The 17649-nt window shown below is 43.1% G+C and overlaps 1 protein-coding gene across 1 annotated transcript in view; it reads right to left on the reverse strand.

The window, feature by feature from the left end:
* Positions 1 to 6819, reverse strand: part of LOC138199513 (potassium voltage-gated channel subfamily B member 2-like) — an 85018-nt gene extending 78199 nt beyond the window's left edge. Inside the window, exons 1-2 of the mRNA XM_069151648.1 lie at positions 6529 to 6819; positions 4808 to 5508 (exon numbers count right to left, since the gene is read on the reverse strand). Of these exons, the coding sequence (XP_069007749.1) occupies positions 4808 to 5392 (585 nt within the window). The 5' untranslated portion in view covers positions 5393 to 5508; positions 6529 to 6819. The remainder of the gene's footprint in view (positions 1 to 4807; positions 5509 to 6528) is intronic.
* Between the last annotated feature and the right edge of the window lie 10830 nt (positions 6820 to 17649).

Below are 17649 nucleotides of genomic sequence, written 5' to 3' on the forward strand. Positions count from 1 at the left end.
GGTTCCTAAATGCTAGGCTGTACTGATTAAAGGGCCTGATGGAAGGCTTATGTAACTGCGAGAGGAGAAGAGGTGTGCTCTACCTAAATGACAAACTACTCCTGTGATACATCCTGATAACTTGCTAAAGGCCTAAAAAGATCATGTAGAACAACACTAACTCCTACAGATTGGAGTTACAATCAGCCTCTCTGCATAGAGGCATCACTTTGAGAGAAATAACTTTGAACATTGAGGCAGCCTTATGGAAATGATCAGAAGCAGAGAAACACCAAATACTAATTCCAGGAGTCAAGGTGAGTATCCAGCGGGCAGGCTTTTCACAAAATAAGCAGAAAGTAACTAAAATCCATTTGGGCAACCAGCTAAGAGTGTTTCCTCCATAAAATGCCAGTGCCTATCGATTTAACCTTCTGACGACTGACCACAATTTATACAGCGATGAAAGGATGATAATGAAAGACAGAGTAGCAAGTAGTGGACCTACTGCTTGGGTTTGACCCTGGGGCAAATACTGTGGAAAACACATGACATAATGCCGACTAAAGGCATCTCTTCTATTTTCCTTTTCCCCACGTCCCCTCATCTTTGACTCAGCCACAATCAGAGACTAAATCAATTTACACACAAGACCGAATGTGAGCTTCAGTGCTGTAAAAAGCCTGGAAGGAAACAGATGGATCGAGAGCAAAAGGCTGTCTGCAGTGATCTGAAACAACAGGCAGCTCCTACTATGATTGAATTAAAGCACAACCATATGCTAATTGAATTCGCTCCTGTCACACTTAAAGCTATGTATTAATATTGTCACTTTCAGCTGTGTCACATTTTATATATATGATCGTATAAATGAGCCATCAAAACAAAATCAACAGCGAGCATTGTGCGTTTTCTGCCGCACTACATTAAGACGGATGATTATGACAACGCTGACATTCACAAAGAGTGGCATTCGAGATGTGTCTTACAGTACCTTATTATGCTACAGCTTCCTCATATTGTGTCATCATCATCATCACCAACAGTGTCTGCGGTGGACTGACTTTGGCTGCTTGCAAGCGTGGGAGGACCAAACAGCACATGGCTGCGCCCATGCAGGCCCATTGCTTAGCATTTCCACTAGCTAGGCTTGCTTATTAGATAAAGGGGAGAGTAATGGTGCACATTCACATTAAAAGCAAGCATGGGGCTGGACACGGCTGGTGTGTGCGTGCGTGTGTGTGTGTGTGTGTGTGTGTGTGTGTGTGTGTGGCTGGCTGGCTGGGCTGTGAGGGAGGGAGAATAGAAAACCCAACCCAAAGACTGGCAAGAAGAAACATTGATCTCTTTAAAATGCTCTGAATCGTCTGCCACTATTTTCTGGAACTGCTCACTCTCAGTGGACTCTGAAGAAAAGGCAGAGTGTTTCTCTCTTAGAGCCACTGGTGTATTATAGCTGCAATATTTTGTATTTCATTTATCTAGAAGCACTGCACAAGCATTGTAGGCATCCATGTCCCATCTAATAGCTTTTAATTTATGATACCAGGAACACAGCCTGACTCATATGTTAATGTTGAAGCTCTCACTGAAGCATTAGCCGTGGCAAACATTTGGTAAGATCTGGATATTTATTACACACTTTCTGCATACCGTTGCATTTATCTGAACACAAAAACAAATTCATGTGGGGCATCTAATCACATTCCCCGTCTCACTGACAAAAGGCGCTTCATGTGGAAAAACACAGGCAGGTTCAGAACTGCATTTACGAGAAACATACACAGAGATTTGTCTTTGCAGAGATGATGATTGGCAAAACACATTTGCAAGGAGAAATATTGAAGCAGAAGTCACTGCGGGTCTGACTTCTTACAGCAATCCAGCAATTTGGAGATGGCTTGTGTGTACGAGTCTGTGCTCAGTGCATTTGCTGTACAACTACACCTGTGACTCATTGTAAACACAAAAAAGGTCAGAGCAGCTCAGATCCTTCTGGCTCAATATCAAGGATGACACGTTCTACTGGATTAATATAAATTATAGCCTACAGTAAGGGAACAATGAACACATCATCTCATGTTGCCTCTCTAATTTCATAGAATTTACTAGTACAGATTGCTAAACTGAAGCGTACTAGTTCAGACTGAAGCTTTCTAGTTGACGATAGCTAGGACTTAGATCTTTTGGTGGTAAACGTCTGCATTTTTGGTCATTGTATTTTCAACAAAATACAAAATAAAAAAATTGTGACGGAAGTTCAACATCTGCAGGTACAATCTCCTACAGGTATCCTCATGCAGCACACAAGCTTGGAAGGTCTTGTTCCGACACAAATTTCTCACTTATCCCTCAGACTCTCACCCGTGACAAAAACAGCATCTTTTCGAGTACAACTTCCTGTTCTCCTCACATGATGGAGCACTGAACCGAAAGTCACGCAGTAACACAGAGAAGCCACTGTGTTGGCCAATGTCCTCTTTGTTTTGACCATTTCATTTATAATTCATTGGGAGAGGTATGCGAAGACCCAGCTCAGCATCCCCAGGCGTAACATACATGACTGCATCTCTTACATCACAATCTCTCTCAGGGTTTGCCGCTCTTCCACCAACTCTCATCCTTCAATTGTGGCTTTCTTCAAGCACCTCTCCACTGGGTTCTGTGACTTACTGTACTGTGGTGCAGTGCCTGCTTGGTTTCCATCTTTTCCCATTCTCGTACTCCCAAAGCTTTTTGGCGCTGAAGAATGAGATCCTAGTTTGATTGACCCTACTGAAAAGGTCAGTCATCCCATGTTTAATCTTAATTTAAGGGCAGAGAGGACCATAGGTGTCAGAAAGTAGCTGATTGAACTCTAATATCTAAAAAAAACAAAAAAAAAACACTGTGTAACAGAAAAGCTAAGAGAGTGAAGAGGAAAAAAAAAAAAGAGAGGAAATGAGAATATGTCAATGCTACAAGGACTCGGGTTGCTTTGTGTATGAGTAGAAGTACTGTGTACCGGCCTAGAAATGCCATTTACTTGGTCAAGGGCTTTTTACTGCGTGGTGTGTTCCCCATAAAAGGCTTCCCTGACCTCAAGGAGCAGCCATCTGACAGTTGGGCGGCCCTGGCAGTCTATTTCCAAATGTGCTTTCAGTTGTGGATAACCTTAGTGAGATCAGAAAGCTGAGCCGTTAGAGTCACGTTCAAGTTCTCCTCGCAGATCAGTCAGCAGAATGTCAATGCAATTTGAATTAGGGTGGAATTTCCCTTTAAGGTCTAACAGGCTTCCTGCACACAATAGTGTACAGGTCAGCAATACGTAGATGTGTCTGGAGAATAAGGGACCGTATTGAGGAGTAAATCACTTTAAATATCACACAGCGTATCAAATTACTTCCCTACTGTCAGCTGAGTTTGCCCTAAACTAAATATTGGCAGCCTCCTTATAATTAATTCATATGATATACAGCTTCCCTATGAAGGATGAATGCAGTTATCAAACTGCTTGTCGATCACAAGTCACAACTTGTTTCAGGGAAAACAAGGTGTCCAGGAATAGTACAGGAAGGAAGGAAAAACAGGTACAACAGCCTCTCAAAACAGCTGAACTTTATGCACTCAGAGTCATTACCATATTTTTTTTAAATATGAACACTGCACTATAATTAGCAATAGGGGTCTGAAAATGAATCCAGCATGGTTTCCAAGTGTGACACATCCTTTTCTTTAAGTAGAAAGGGCTGAGAACAATGCACCACCCAGCGTGTAACATATGACAGGAGCTGCATTTCTAACACACACACACACACACACACACACACACACACACACACACACACACACACACACACACACACACACACACACACACACACACACACACACACACACACACACAACAGGTCCTTGTGTTTATGATCCTCTGACATGGAATATAATCCTGGCTAAACCTGCCCTGCACTGGTTGATGATGAGATTAGGATACTGGAGAGCCAATGTAAATTACACATGATTGGATTTCATCAAGGTTGACCTACCTAATTGAGGACTGAGCCAGAGTGGGGATGGAGTGAGGAGGCGGAGGAGGAGTCAAAAGAGATGTTACCGTTTTGGACAGCCTTGACATTGCTTAACAGTTATCCGATGTCTACAGGATTGATCATGTTGAGTCACAGGTTTGAATAAAAACGGCACTGCACGTGACCGATACAGCAGTTTTCTAAACATGTGGGTAGGAGAGGCGCCGACAATGACCTCGGCCCTCAGTCAAATCAAATAAAGGAGCTCAAATATAGCAAAACACCTGCATCGAACTTTTGACATCATCCTGTCATTTTCCAGAAAGACGCACATCTAATCAGCGAGTAAGACTGACAAAGAGCTGCATGAGAAAAGAGATTGTACCGCTCCATCTAAGAGATGTCACAAGTCACTGACAGATCTGGTCTAGACTGTCACACTTTATCCTGGCAAAGAAACCAACACCAGAAGCTGACATACCTACTAATTATTTTGTCGAAGCAATCAGTCAAAATCCTGCATGTCCTGCAGTGATTCTACTTCTATTTTTCACACCTACTTCCATTGCTATCCTCTCCTTTCCCTCCATTGCATCCACAAATTGTTACTCAAACACTGCACCTTTCTCTAAAGTTTCATTACCTTTTAACAACTTACAAGATTCAACTTGATGAAATCATGTGTATTTTTTTTTACAGGTAAGCCTTTTAAAAACCTGCCCGCAGCAAGTTCTGATCCAGGCAGAGCGTTTAACTTTGAATGTGAACAGGAAATGTGAGATGGAGGTGGTGTGATCACGCTTCCAGTTTCGGATCCCTACCTTGGCAGCCACCGAGGAGCTGGGCTTCTCCAGGAGATCCCACAGTTTCTTCCTCTTGTCTGGGCAGCAGGTGTTATCAAACTCTCCCTCTCCTTCCCTATCCCTCATCGTCTCTGCCTCCCTCCGAAGTTCCTCATTCATCTGCTCTTTTTTCTGGTGGTAACGGGCCTGGCAGCAGGACTCCAGGTAGATCTCGTCGATCCCCCAGTAGTCTAACTCCTGGCCAAATGACAGGGCACACATCTCCTCCATCATGTGTAACTTGCCCGTGCGGTAAAAGTTCAGAATGGAGGTGAAGGCCCCCGGGTGCCGGTCAAAGAAGTATTCGTTCTCGTTCAGGCTGTAGTCGTCGCAGACCTCCATCAGGGACTCATGGGTGTTGCACTCCCGAAGCTTGCCAAGTCGGGTCCTGGGAAGCCGGTCCAGGGTCCGCCACAGGACCTCGTGGTTCAGACCCCCGACATTAAGGCGGACTCTGCGGGAGCGGGCTTTGGTGCGAATGATGTCAATGGGCTCGGGCGGCAGTGAGGGAGAAGTTCGGACGTTGGCGGATTTAGGCCCCGCTGGTCCAATCTTTTCAGCCATGGCGGTGGAAAAGGAGTCGTCTGGGAAGATGTTACAATGACAGAAAAAAAGGGGGGGAAAAAAAGTCCAAAACTTTTCAACTATGTTGGATCCTCTTTAGGCAAGTCCCTCCATGGCTGAGAAAACAAAGGAGACTTGAGTTTGTGAGATGATTGACGACACAATAGTTAAATCAATTTCAGTATCAGAGGGGATATGTTACAATATTACGCATCACCAAAATTGGAAAATAAATCTTAAAGTGGCAGAGAACAGTCACCTGTTAATTCATATTGACAGTAAAAAAAAAAAAAGGAACAATGCACAGTGTCATTGATCCCTGTCATTACATTTCTAAAAGGGTGCGAGTCAGAATCAATGGTTTTGTTTTAACAGTCAATATGGCTGCTTTGCTTTGCACTCCACTACGCCACTGTTACATTGGAGTGAGGCAATGAACTCCAGCTGGAGCACTACTTTCTGTGTAGCCCACCGCTCAAAACGAGTCAAAGGAGCTTTGAAATCCATTCATGTGTTATTTGGATGGAGGAGGAGGCATGCACGGCAGTGAGTTCTGGGTACATATTTAACTTGTCATTGCCAAATATCATTACAGTCATATTTACTGTCAAATGTAAATGGCTCTGTCGCTGAACATGAAAACAGTTGCAAATAATTTTTAATTTGATTGAAATGTCCTTTAAATTAAAAAAAAATTAAATCCTCATTTGAAGAAGTTTGAATTTGAATTGCACTAGGTAACCATTTTAATCGGGAGTAGGACTATTCTACCTGTAAATTAAGGGACTGCACCAGAATGCAACAGTTTTTAGTTACATTTTTAGCAGTGCCTGATCACAAATTTGCCACAAGGCAGCCAGTTTCACTGTCCAAATGGAATAATATGAGTAGATGTGTCTAAGATGGAATTTATCTATAGTATACAGTCTAATCTAATTACAACATAACAAACATTGCAGTATACCTGTTACACTACATCCGTTTGTGTTCAGTGTGGTTTTGATGCTCTCACATTAATCCGCCACCTACCTTCAATGTAAATCAGTGTATACAATCTGTCCTGGCAGCGCACTCATTCTGTTTCCACTCTGTTCAAAGTCCTGTTAAAATAAACCAAATTAAGATGGCACTCTCACCTCGCCGCGATGAACCACCTTTTGCATGCAAACTCCTCTTGTTCTAATGAAGCAGAGGATGAAAAGGGAGCCGGGATCCCCCTTTAGTCAAGCGGCCGCGACTGAAGGGAGCACTCCGCGGAAGCCGCGCAGAGAACGCGTGTCCCACATTTTGTTGAAAATGACTCTCGAAGAAAAGACCCCCAAAAAAAGAAAGCCTTAATGTCTTCCTCTAAAAAAGCATCACCGTAACAGAAGCAGTGCTGTTTTCGCCATCGGAACACTGAGGAGGAGAAAAAGAGTCCGGCGCCTTCATCCAAAAAAAAAAAAGCTTGAGCTTCAGGCTTCACTGAATCACTGTAGCTGCAGACGTCGAGCGCGTAAAAGGCAACGGGAAGGAACGGGATAAGCGAACTGCGGAGTGTCCCGCTGTATACTACTACATAAGGAGGAGCAGCGAGGCGCACACGGGCTGCACCACATCACAGAGGTGAACACCAGCGGGGCAGCAGATTATATGCCGCAACAGATCAAAAATAAAAGTGGCTCGTTCCATTCAGAGAGACTCGACGTAACTCTGGTTGTTACGAGAAGTACGGAGTTGATTGGAGATTGGTTTTGTATTATTGTTTGACTTATAATGAGACATCATAAAGTATGCTATCAGACACAGAAACAAAAACCGACACACTAAATCTTTTTTTTTCTTTCTCTGGTATTTACATTTATCTCATATCAGTATCAGTGGCACATTGAAGTGCTGGTAACAACTGATAGGTGCACACTTTACCATGTGACTTTTTGGTGAGATGACAATAAAATGGTGTGTTTTCTCACTATTAATGCAGAATAAATCCTGGGGCTTCTTTTTGTGATGACGTGAAGAATCCCCACTAAAAACTAAAATAGATATTTAATTTCACCCAAATTGCTCTCATTCACCCCCCCCCCCCCCCTTGTCACTCTCTCACACACACAATAGCACGGCCAACCATTTGAGATTCTGCACTTGACCCACAGCAAGTAACCTGATCTGCAGACGATAAGATGATATCCTGACCCTTTTCTCTTGACCACTTCAGAGAGCAGTAAGTAGCAAAGCCAGTGATAAACCCAGGCCGATGCACCTTATGCCTCCAAGTAATCAAAACCCATCGTATCTATTCGCTATCAATATTTAATGATCTCCTGCATGCCCAGGTCTGATATGAATAAATACAGATATTAAATGATGTATTCCCTATTATCCCTCAGATCGTTACTGCTGGTCTGTTCTCTCCTCCCCTCTCTTCCCTCTCCATCTCCCGCTCTCAGTTCATGTGGCGGTGATATTTCCCTGCATCGCTTACATGTGTCAATTGAACGTTTCCCCTTAGCTAAGCACTTTTGCAGAAATTTGATTATACACTGCATATGTGTAATTGATTCCCTCTGCCATGTTCCTTCCTTTCAGTGACAAGTGATCAATACTGCTGCATTGACTAACAGAGTCTTTGTGTGCATGTATTCAATGTCTTATCTTGGGTGGGTTCTGCTGTTTGAAGGTCAATGGCTTTTGGGGACTCTTCACATTTGTAAATATGCAGATTTACAAATTCATAGCCATCACATGTATCCTGATTAGTTATTTAAATTTGAATCATATCCACGACCTCTAATTTACAGATGCAAAATATTCTGCTGTCGACAACAAAACTGCCAATGACACAGTTGTTAATTAGGGTACCGAGAAATGATTAAGGGTAATTGACTGTGTCCCTTTTCATTAGTTATTATTATCAAACTGACAACCAATCAGCTATTCCATGAGTCATGACGTGTGAGGTAGCGGTGATGTCGATCCAAAATTATCTGCAGAGCAAGATGTGCGCCACGGCTTCTATACAGCAGGCAAATGTGTTGTGTGGAGTAATGGAGTACTTGCAGTAGATGCTTCCAGCTCCATACTAACACCACCTGCATGCATGGGTACTCCAGGGAGTTAAAGGCAGTCTGCATCCCACCATGTGGGTGGAATAACTCTACTTACCAGCTTGATATCTATAATTACTAACTTTACAGCAGGTTACAAAGACTGCTAAATGTTTTTAGTTTTTTTTTTCATCGAGGGTGTTTGTAGAGATGAGGTTGTGTAGTTTTCTTAAATTTCTGTGTGCCATGTGGGCATGTGTGCTTGTGTGGGTTGTTGCCGTAGCAACCCAAATTGTAGCATCGTGCCGAAGACACACTTCGGGCCATGGAGCCAGATAGACGTGGATATCTAGATAGCTATGACTGAATGGCTGAATCAGCAGTTTGGTCAATTAACCTTTGTATCCGTATTGATTCAAATATGTTAAACAGTCTGACAGGGATGATTTGTATATATGTAGAAAGTAGAAAAAAAAAAAGTTACTTGTGAAGAAGAACCCAAAAGCGAATAGCTCATCACTTTTTGGCATTGCAGCCACCTCTAGCGTCTCTCTTTGTAAGTGTATTCTCATCCATCCAAGGCCAAAAAGAGTTGACTGACTACACCGGCTGCCTCATCCCTGAGCTGTCACTGCCTGCTGTATTTTCCCTTTTCAATTTGTCATAAAATGTGTCCGTTCCATCATCCAAACAACACCACGGACCCACTTACACCCCACAGCTCCTGCCTCTGATGCCGTCAGCACATCAGAGAAGCACATCGCCATCCGTTCATCACACACTCATTAGGGAGATACACTGAGGATCACTGCACACATCATTTAGAGCTCCCCCTATGAAAACATACGGGCTCTGAAAGCATTCGGCGATGTACTGCATGAAAAGGGACACCTACAACCTCGTTTCCTTTAGAAAGACTGAGCAGATCTCGCAAGAAAATGTCACCTTGCATGTGAAATCTGTGTGTGTGTGTGTGTGTGTGTGTGTGTGTGTGTGTGTGTGTGTGTGTGTGTGTGTGTGTGTGTGTGTGTGTGTGTGTGTGTGTGATGGAAGAGAAAGAGAGAAGGAGAGAGACAGAAAAGTTGAAGCTGTAATTTACTTTGAGCTTCTGCAGGAGTGCAAAAGTCACATTCACTTAAATTACAATAATAAGCATTCAATCAATGTGGAACACCGTTCTATTAATAGAAAGCTCCCATATATTTGAATACTGTAGAGAGAAAAAAAAAACCACATGGGTGGCCAAGGTTAAAAAATGTATCTGCTTTCTCTCCCACTGCTTCTCGGCTGCCTTCCACGGGATATTTTGATTGCTTGGACGTAATGTAATTTTCAAAGGTGTCTTTTATTATTCTGTGAAATTCAAAGTGGTCCATGAGGTCACAAAATGTCAGCTTGAAGACTTTGTGAGTCCGCCATGGTACTGTAAAGTGTGTACAACTGTGCGTGTGTGTGTGTGTGTGTGTGTGTGTGTGTGTGTGTGTGTGTGTGTGTGTGTGTGTGTGTGTGTGTGTGTGGTTTTTTTGTCAATAAGAGGGAGGAAACACACCACAGCAGCAGCCTGTTTATTCTCTTTGGGCTATTTTTAGCTGCTGGCCATGTCAAGGTCCACATAACCGCCCACCCACAGTGGGCAGCATTGGCCTTCAATATAATGGTCTGCTGCGGACTCGAGTCATTAATCTATGTCATGTCTTCATTCATCCCACAACATACACCTGTTCACCTCTGATGCTGGCAACAACAGCCTATGTGTCAGAAATACACGCAACATGACGAACATGCTCTGGTATGTTAATTGGTGCAAAATCCAACTCCAGTAAATGGGGTGTCCCAAGGGTTCAGCGGTCTAAGTCTGTACCGTGTAACCATGCAACTGCTAAATGCTGGTTCGAATCCAACTAAGGATCTTTGCCGTATGCCATCTCCCTCGCTATCTTCCCATGTTTCCTGTCACTCCCCACTGCCATCAATCAAAGTGCAGAAACAATGCCCTAAAAACAATCTTTCCATCTTTTTTGTTCGTATGTGTATGTCCACGGAGCTCTGGCCACATCGTTCTTTCTGGCGCTGCCATTAGCTGCGGACAAACAAACATGATTGATTACCTCTCCGTCTGGCTGGTTATGTTTGCATAACACATCCAGATCTCCAGATCACTAATTGAATGGGTGTTGTTCTATTTTTACATTATTATTGGGATCCCTGCTGCAACTGTGGGTCAATTGCTCTCACAATCACGTTGTCCAGCATGCAGCAAGATACACACACTGCCACGGGCTTACAAGGAAACACACAAAGATGCCATTACTCTGCTTAGACTCCCGACAAGCTCAGCATCATTGTTTACCGAATACAGAATGCCACAATCCTTTGCGGCACAGCCACAGTGTAGCCTCCAGATTTCAGGAGTTTGCGGCGTACTCATCAACATTCATCAGTGTGAATAATGCCGCCTTGCAGGGCAGACAAGAAGCTCAGTGCGGCACCTTAGCCCAAAGTGCATGTGGCAGCATGATAATGTGAATATGATGCACTCGGTCTAATTGCTGCGAAAACACCCCGGCTGGCAATTTGACCCGCTACTACTGTCGAGAGTTGTCGAAGGAGAGTAAGCGTTTCAGCGATCCAGGCAGGTGGAGCTCCTCTAACGCGTTCCAGTGATCGCTGCGTGTTGTACGCTGAAGTGAAAGACAGGGAGGAGAGACCACGGCATGAATAGCAATGAAGTCACTTGTGGGTGTCACTGGCAGATTACTTGTACTTAGGGTGGGCCATTTAGTGTGTTTCGCCTGCATCGAACTTGAAAACTAAAAGGTGTCATTTTCACATTTCCCTGAAACATTACCACTCCGCCATGACCTTTATAATGTGATATGCAAGGAATTTTAGGAAACACAGAAATCACAATGCAGCACACGTCTGAAACTTTCATATCACACCACCTCGTGACACTTCTTCATCAGCTTTACACACTGATCGATGCAGATCATTCGTCACGTATGCTGATGTTGGACAAAGGTAGCCATGCTTATGCTGCCATAAGTCAGAGGGTTGCATTGATACTGTTGTCAGTTGTGTAATTGGGTCCACAGGTAGTGTTACGGTGTTGTGAGTCCTTCTGCGAAATAATGTGAAAGATTAATCATTTGGACAGGAAACCAAACCTTGCCCACTCCAGGGAGGGATAATGTGATGGGGAAACGCTTTCCTGCTCTCACAAATGAACACAAAAAAAGGGAAAAGGAGGAAGGTCTATGTAAATAGGTGCATATTGTTGACTGTGATAACACTGATGAGCATCGTACCACCATGTTAGTAAAATATGGCATTTCTAACAAGTGAATGATGGGAGGAAGAAAAGCATTTTGCCGAGAGGCCGGCCGCATATTGGACTGAAGTCTTATCACCCCTCGTGATATCGATACAGTAGTTAACCGCTAATGTGTTGCAAGTCCAGTTCTGTTCTGTTGCCTTTTGAGGGAGCATCCTATCTTAAATGGCTTTTAGTTTAATGACAAGAGCAAAGTTAAAATACTATAGTCAAAGCTCCAAGTCAATTACCAAATAAAGCAGCAAGTGTCCTGTCATTAAAATGTTATGGGCTTCCTTATGGAGTCGCCTCTTCATGTAAAGCTGTGTTCATTTTTCCTTCATTTTCTCATGCTTGCTCCATGCCTAATTTGCATACTCTAGGAATTCACGTCTGTAGTCTGCGTCACGCAGTGAACATACCAACGGGTGACACATGTTTACAAATAGTGCTAACCATCAGCGTTGTGCTGACACACATTGTCTGTGTGTCGAGGTCAAACTGGGGCAGGTGATGCGGCCCTCTCTTGTTTCACGGTGTTTACCTGATGACGCGCGGGGAGACTCGCCAACAGTGAGTTGTTTCTGGGTTTAAGTATAGACAGCGGCATTGCATTGACATCCAATCCCCCGTCGCCTCGGCCAACGGAATTGTGCGCGTGTAGGGTGTGTGTGTGTGTGTGTGTGTGTGTGTGTGTGTGTGTGTGTGTGTGTGTGGATGAGTGAGCGATAACCTTGAATACTTGCACTAACCAATTCATCAACTCCCTCGTTGCGCAGCAATCCAGTGTGCACAACTCATGAGTTCAATCACTTTCGGCATCCGGTGTCAATATGATATAATTTCATCTTGCTCGTGTCCTTCAAGATTACACATATTGAACTTTAAAGATAATGCTAACTGCTGGCCATGACAGGGCTGTTGATGGACTCTGGTACATGCTCTCTGGAAGTGGCGTCTAATTTAAAGCAGTCTGTTGACGAGGTCACTGCTGCTGAGGTTGATTGCTGACCGTGATGGTAGGTGTCACACAGTCACTGACCCAGACCGGTATCACGTGCAGGTAGATGGAACATGAGGAGCTGGGGACCGAGCCTGCATTACCAGCCATCACTTCAATTGACAGTTAACTAGGTTGTGCCAGTTTAAACGACAATTTGTTTTGGGGATATGCACCACTACAATACAATATCAACCAACGTGATAAAGGTTTCATGATAACGATAATAAATAACACGTTTAATCACAATCCAAAATAGGGGCCGGGGAGTATTCCAGTATTTGTAGAAAACCATGTATTTCACAGAAAGCGGCAGAAACAGGAGGGTTGACAGAGCAGTTCTTTTTATGCTCAGGCTCCAGGGAACAAAGAACCTTAAGAAGAAAACCTTCACTTTGTGCATTATCCCAGATAGACATCTAAAAAAGAGATTGTGCCATTGTTAGATTCCTCTTCTACACTTCTGTACAACTTGTACATGTACAAGTCCTCACTTACACCTAATGGCTCCGTTTAGGGAAGCCCTCTGCTTTGTTCTCTGGAACAGAGAAATTGTGCCTCTCTTCTCGGTGTGCCTTTTTCTTTTTCTGACTCTTACACACAAATACAACAAACAAACAAACACGATGACACCTTCAGGCTTCATTCTCCAGAACATTGGGCGTATGCATTATCGCTCTCCTTTTGTTTTGGACCTCTTGGGTCGTTTCTTCCTGCCCTCAAATACGACTGACAGGAGTGTTTCCTAAACGAGCATCTCGGGTTAGGTTTAGGCACAAAAAACACTTGGTTAAGGAACGGTACTAGTGTGGCGTAGAAAGGGATTTCTTGAAACAGGTTGTGTCAAAGTTACTACTTCCATAAAGCTATGCAACATTCATCGTCATGGCAACAGTAAAGGGGGTTTAAAAACAACAACAACTGGAAAGTGAACAGGCTTGTCCTGCATCGAAGGTTGCGGTTAAAGACTCACATCATGTAGACGTCAACTGAACTGTGTCACATTTGTGTGGCTGCCATGATAAAGGACTTTTTAGCTGACTTTACATTGGCGTTGTTTCTGGGGTGCCAGTGGGTAATTTTAACACATTGTGCATAGTGCAGCGTTAAGAGGTCGAGGTCATTTCACCAACAGTGAAAGATAAATTTGATGATGACACACCAGATTGTCTGCAATGATAATAGCGCTAGTAGCCGCTTAACTTTAAAACTATGAGTTGTAATAAGCGGCTTGCACAAAAGACCAAAGGTGTTTTTTTTTTAATTTATTTTTTTTAAAGACAACAGTCTCTTCTGGAGGCCACTATTGTGATTCAGAATCAGGGGGGTTGAGTTGCAGTAGTCAAGGTGGTCAAAACATCCCTAAAGAGCTTTCATTACAACTTTGCTCTGACCCATTTACAGGAAACGAAAAGTGTCATTCATTTACTATCACTTACAGCAGTTGTCCCACACGGAGTAGATCACTCTATCTAATCTCGTGATGACACAGTTGATGTGTCTTAATGATTTAAAAATAGATCTGATGACTGGGATCAAGCCGCATACCACATGCCTTTTGAGTGCAGTAAAGCCAGTTAATTTGTTATAAGGCTGACTTGCGCATTTGCTTTTAAGATGGTTTGTTATTTGGTCTGCTTGCATGGTGCATGGTGCATGTCATGAGTTCTACACACAGTTCTTTATTGCCCACTACTTCAATACACTTAGCCATCGGTAGAAGTCAATAAGGTTTTTCCTGCCTCTGTAAATCTACCGCAGGCTACGCTGAGTGTTTTTTTTTCTTCCCGACCCTTTTTCCATACCCTGTTCTGTCTGTAACTGTTACTTTAGGAAGCTCCGAAGCTTCACCGGGGGAAGATCCGATTGTATAGATTCCAACGGAAGGAGCTTTAATTTTTTATCATTCCTGTGAAGGGACTGTGACTAAATATGTATCAGCTGTTCAAGAGTATAAAAAAAGACAGGGCACCACTTCTCAAAAAAATCTTGAAGTAAAGACGGTCTAAGTTCTACTGTTTAAGTATGGAGAAAGATCATCCAATCCCGAAAATGATTTTGGAAAACAGAGTCGCGAATGAGTTTTATTGTACTTCAAAATCTCCCACGAGTCCTGAACGTACAAATCTCCACCAACAAGGCAAACTCCGAATCCCTTCCCATCATCCATCATGCAGTGGGCCTGGCAATCCTGCGCAGCTCTGCATGCCCTCTACCCAGCGCACAGGTCCAAGCCCTTGTCCAAAAGTGGAATCATGATGAGAAGTATCAAAATGAGCTATTGCTGTCACCATAAAGGAGAGCCCCCCCCAGGACAGATGGCAGTCCTTGGATCATTGCACCCACATTAACCTTCCTGTGAAGGGATAAGGCGCAAGCTTACTTTCACAAGGGAGTGGGGTCATTGTTCTAAGAATACCATTTCTGTTTTTTTAGAGGACACTGATAGAGACCGACTCTCCGGAGCTCCTGTGGAAGAAAACCCTTCAGGGCCTGGCAGACAGACAGAAAAGGAATGAAGCCCTCAGTAGAAATGACAGGCAGGCCTTTGGCAGAGATGGTAATGTTATCCCTCGGGTGCTCTGTAACTCACACCTGAGGGAAAGGTTAGCGTGCTGCTGAACTCTATCCATTTGATTACCGTGACAGAGGCAAAGGTAATTAAGTTAATACAGTTTAATTACGCTGAGTAGGATTCAATGAATGTTTCATTTGTTATCCCTTGTTACTGGCAGTGCAATGTAGTCTGAGATAACTGGAACACACAAAGGTGTCAACGAATGGTGGCTTAGAAGTGGTTCCCGAAATGAACAACCCCGCAGCCACCATGCTTAAATATTTAACTTCTATAGCCAAAAGTCAGTGGAGAGGAGCTGGCGATCTGTTTGATAATTCATCTGGAAAATATATTGTTTTCCTCATTAATTATAAAAGGCATTAATGTAGCACCTTTTTAAATACTTATCAGCCCTGCTTTCCACAAATAATCTTAAAGAAACTGTGGCTGTTTGATTTGAACAAAGAAATTTAAAAGCCATCATCTCTCACGTTGTGGCAATAGATGGGTCCCATTACTGGATTTGAGTGTTTATACAGCACAGTGACTATGTTGTCAAGAATACCGTTGACATATTTTTCACTTGCTGCAATATACACTAATTGAAAGCTTTCAACGTGTGAAAGGAGGATTCATTTAAATCAAAAGTAAACACTTTTCTCTTGGTGTTAAATAATGCTCTCTTTAAAACAGCTTAGTCTTGAGTGTACATTTGAACAGTAGTTTCTGAACCTGTTTCAGCTCATTCTGCTGCAAGGTTAGCTGTGTTTGCTGTCCATTGAAATGGTATTGACTGCTGTCTTTTTTAATGAGTGCATTTGTCAGTATAAGCTTTCAGTCATTTGAAATACAGCTGGACTCCGTTCTATGCAAGGTGTTTAATTGTCTGCTCTCTAAGTGCCCTTTTGGTATTTTATTGAACTAATTTATTCTGAATGGAAACCCGAGAGGGTATAAAGCCATCTGTTTGACATTGCCAGCTGGACCCTGTCCGATAAGAGACATTTTTACAGCCGGGTTAAGCTTCAGGGTTTAAAAACCCACAATGCAGCGAGGTTGGTAAGTGCGGCTCTTTAAAACTGGAAGAGGCATAAAACCGATTCCAAACTATGAATGAGAAGTTACTGAGAGAACACACTGATAAGGGCCTAAATTATGATCTCAATCTTGTTGTCCTCAACCCAAGATAGAGGGTTTGGACAAATCAATAATCTGCAGGGTGCAGGAAGAGATGATTTAAAACAGCTGAGATCAAAACTGAACACCTGAGATAGAGAGAAATTTGTACAATGCCAATGAATAAATTATTATTATTATTATTATTTTTTTTTTTTAATTTATTTTTTTTTTTTTTTTATTGCAAGGTGAGCTCTGTTGCTCTGCTTCTCCAGGGAAACCTCCACCAACTCACAGGAGCTCACACACAAACACAAACACAAACACACACACACACACACACACACACACACACACACACACACACACACACACACACACACACACACACACACACACACAGATGTAGTCCCACCCACTGGTCAATCGCAGGCCCCCCACCAACACATGTATCACTGCAAATGTCCTCCTACACAGAAATGCATCTACTGAGATCATGCACATGCACGTGCAGCACATTCAGTACACATACGCCTGTAAAGAAGTGATGCATTTGAGCAAGCACATACACTCCTCTTTCTCTGAGCCCAATGCGTTCTAATGAGTTATACGAAGGGCACCTTCACAGTGAGTCTCTTGACCCGTGCATGTGGGAAGCTGTTTGCTGTGGGAGAGGAGGAGGTTCAAGGGGTGAACACGGCTCTCAGTAAATACACTGAAATTACGGCACAGAGGAGGCAGCCAATAGAATTTCTGATTTCTGATTTTCAAAACGCTTTTCCAGTGCAGGTTTCTCACAATATTGCTGAACCAACATTTTTACTTTAATGTACAGCTTCAATAAAAACCTGCCACATTTGAAGGTGACACCCGGATGAGAGATACTCTCAGCCCTTGCACATGCTTTACAGTATATACGGGCTCAAATAAATATCAAAATAAATTGGGAGGATAGCGAATGATTAAACTTTTTAGCATTATTTATTGTGTGCTGAGCAGACATGCTGGGGGGTAATTTATTAACAGTCCATGAAAAACATTTATGAGTCTGTTTCAGCAGTAGGCTCTAAACAAGAAGACATAAATCCCCCACTGCATCCTCAGTCCTCTCCTCTTCCTCTCTACTGTATGTTGAGCCGCCTCCACCTCGCCAGCTCTCTCTCTCTCTCTCTCTCTCTCTCTCTCTCTCTCTCTCTCTCTCTCTCTCTCTCTCTCTCTCTCTCCCCACATCTTCTTCTGGTCATT

Source organism: Embiotoca jacksoni, unplaced genomic scaffold, assembly GCF_022577435.1.
Source record: "Embiotoca jacksoni isolate LCO1_2020_lvr unplaced genomic scaffold, fEmbJac1.0.p SCAF_17, whole genome shotgun sequence".
Lineage (NCBI taxonomy): Eukaryota > Metazoa > Chordata > Actinopteri > Embiotocidae > Embiotoca > Embiotoca jacksoni.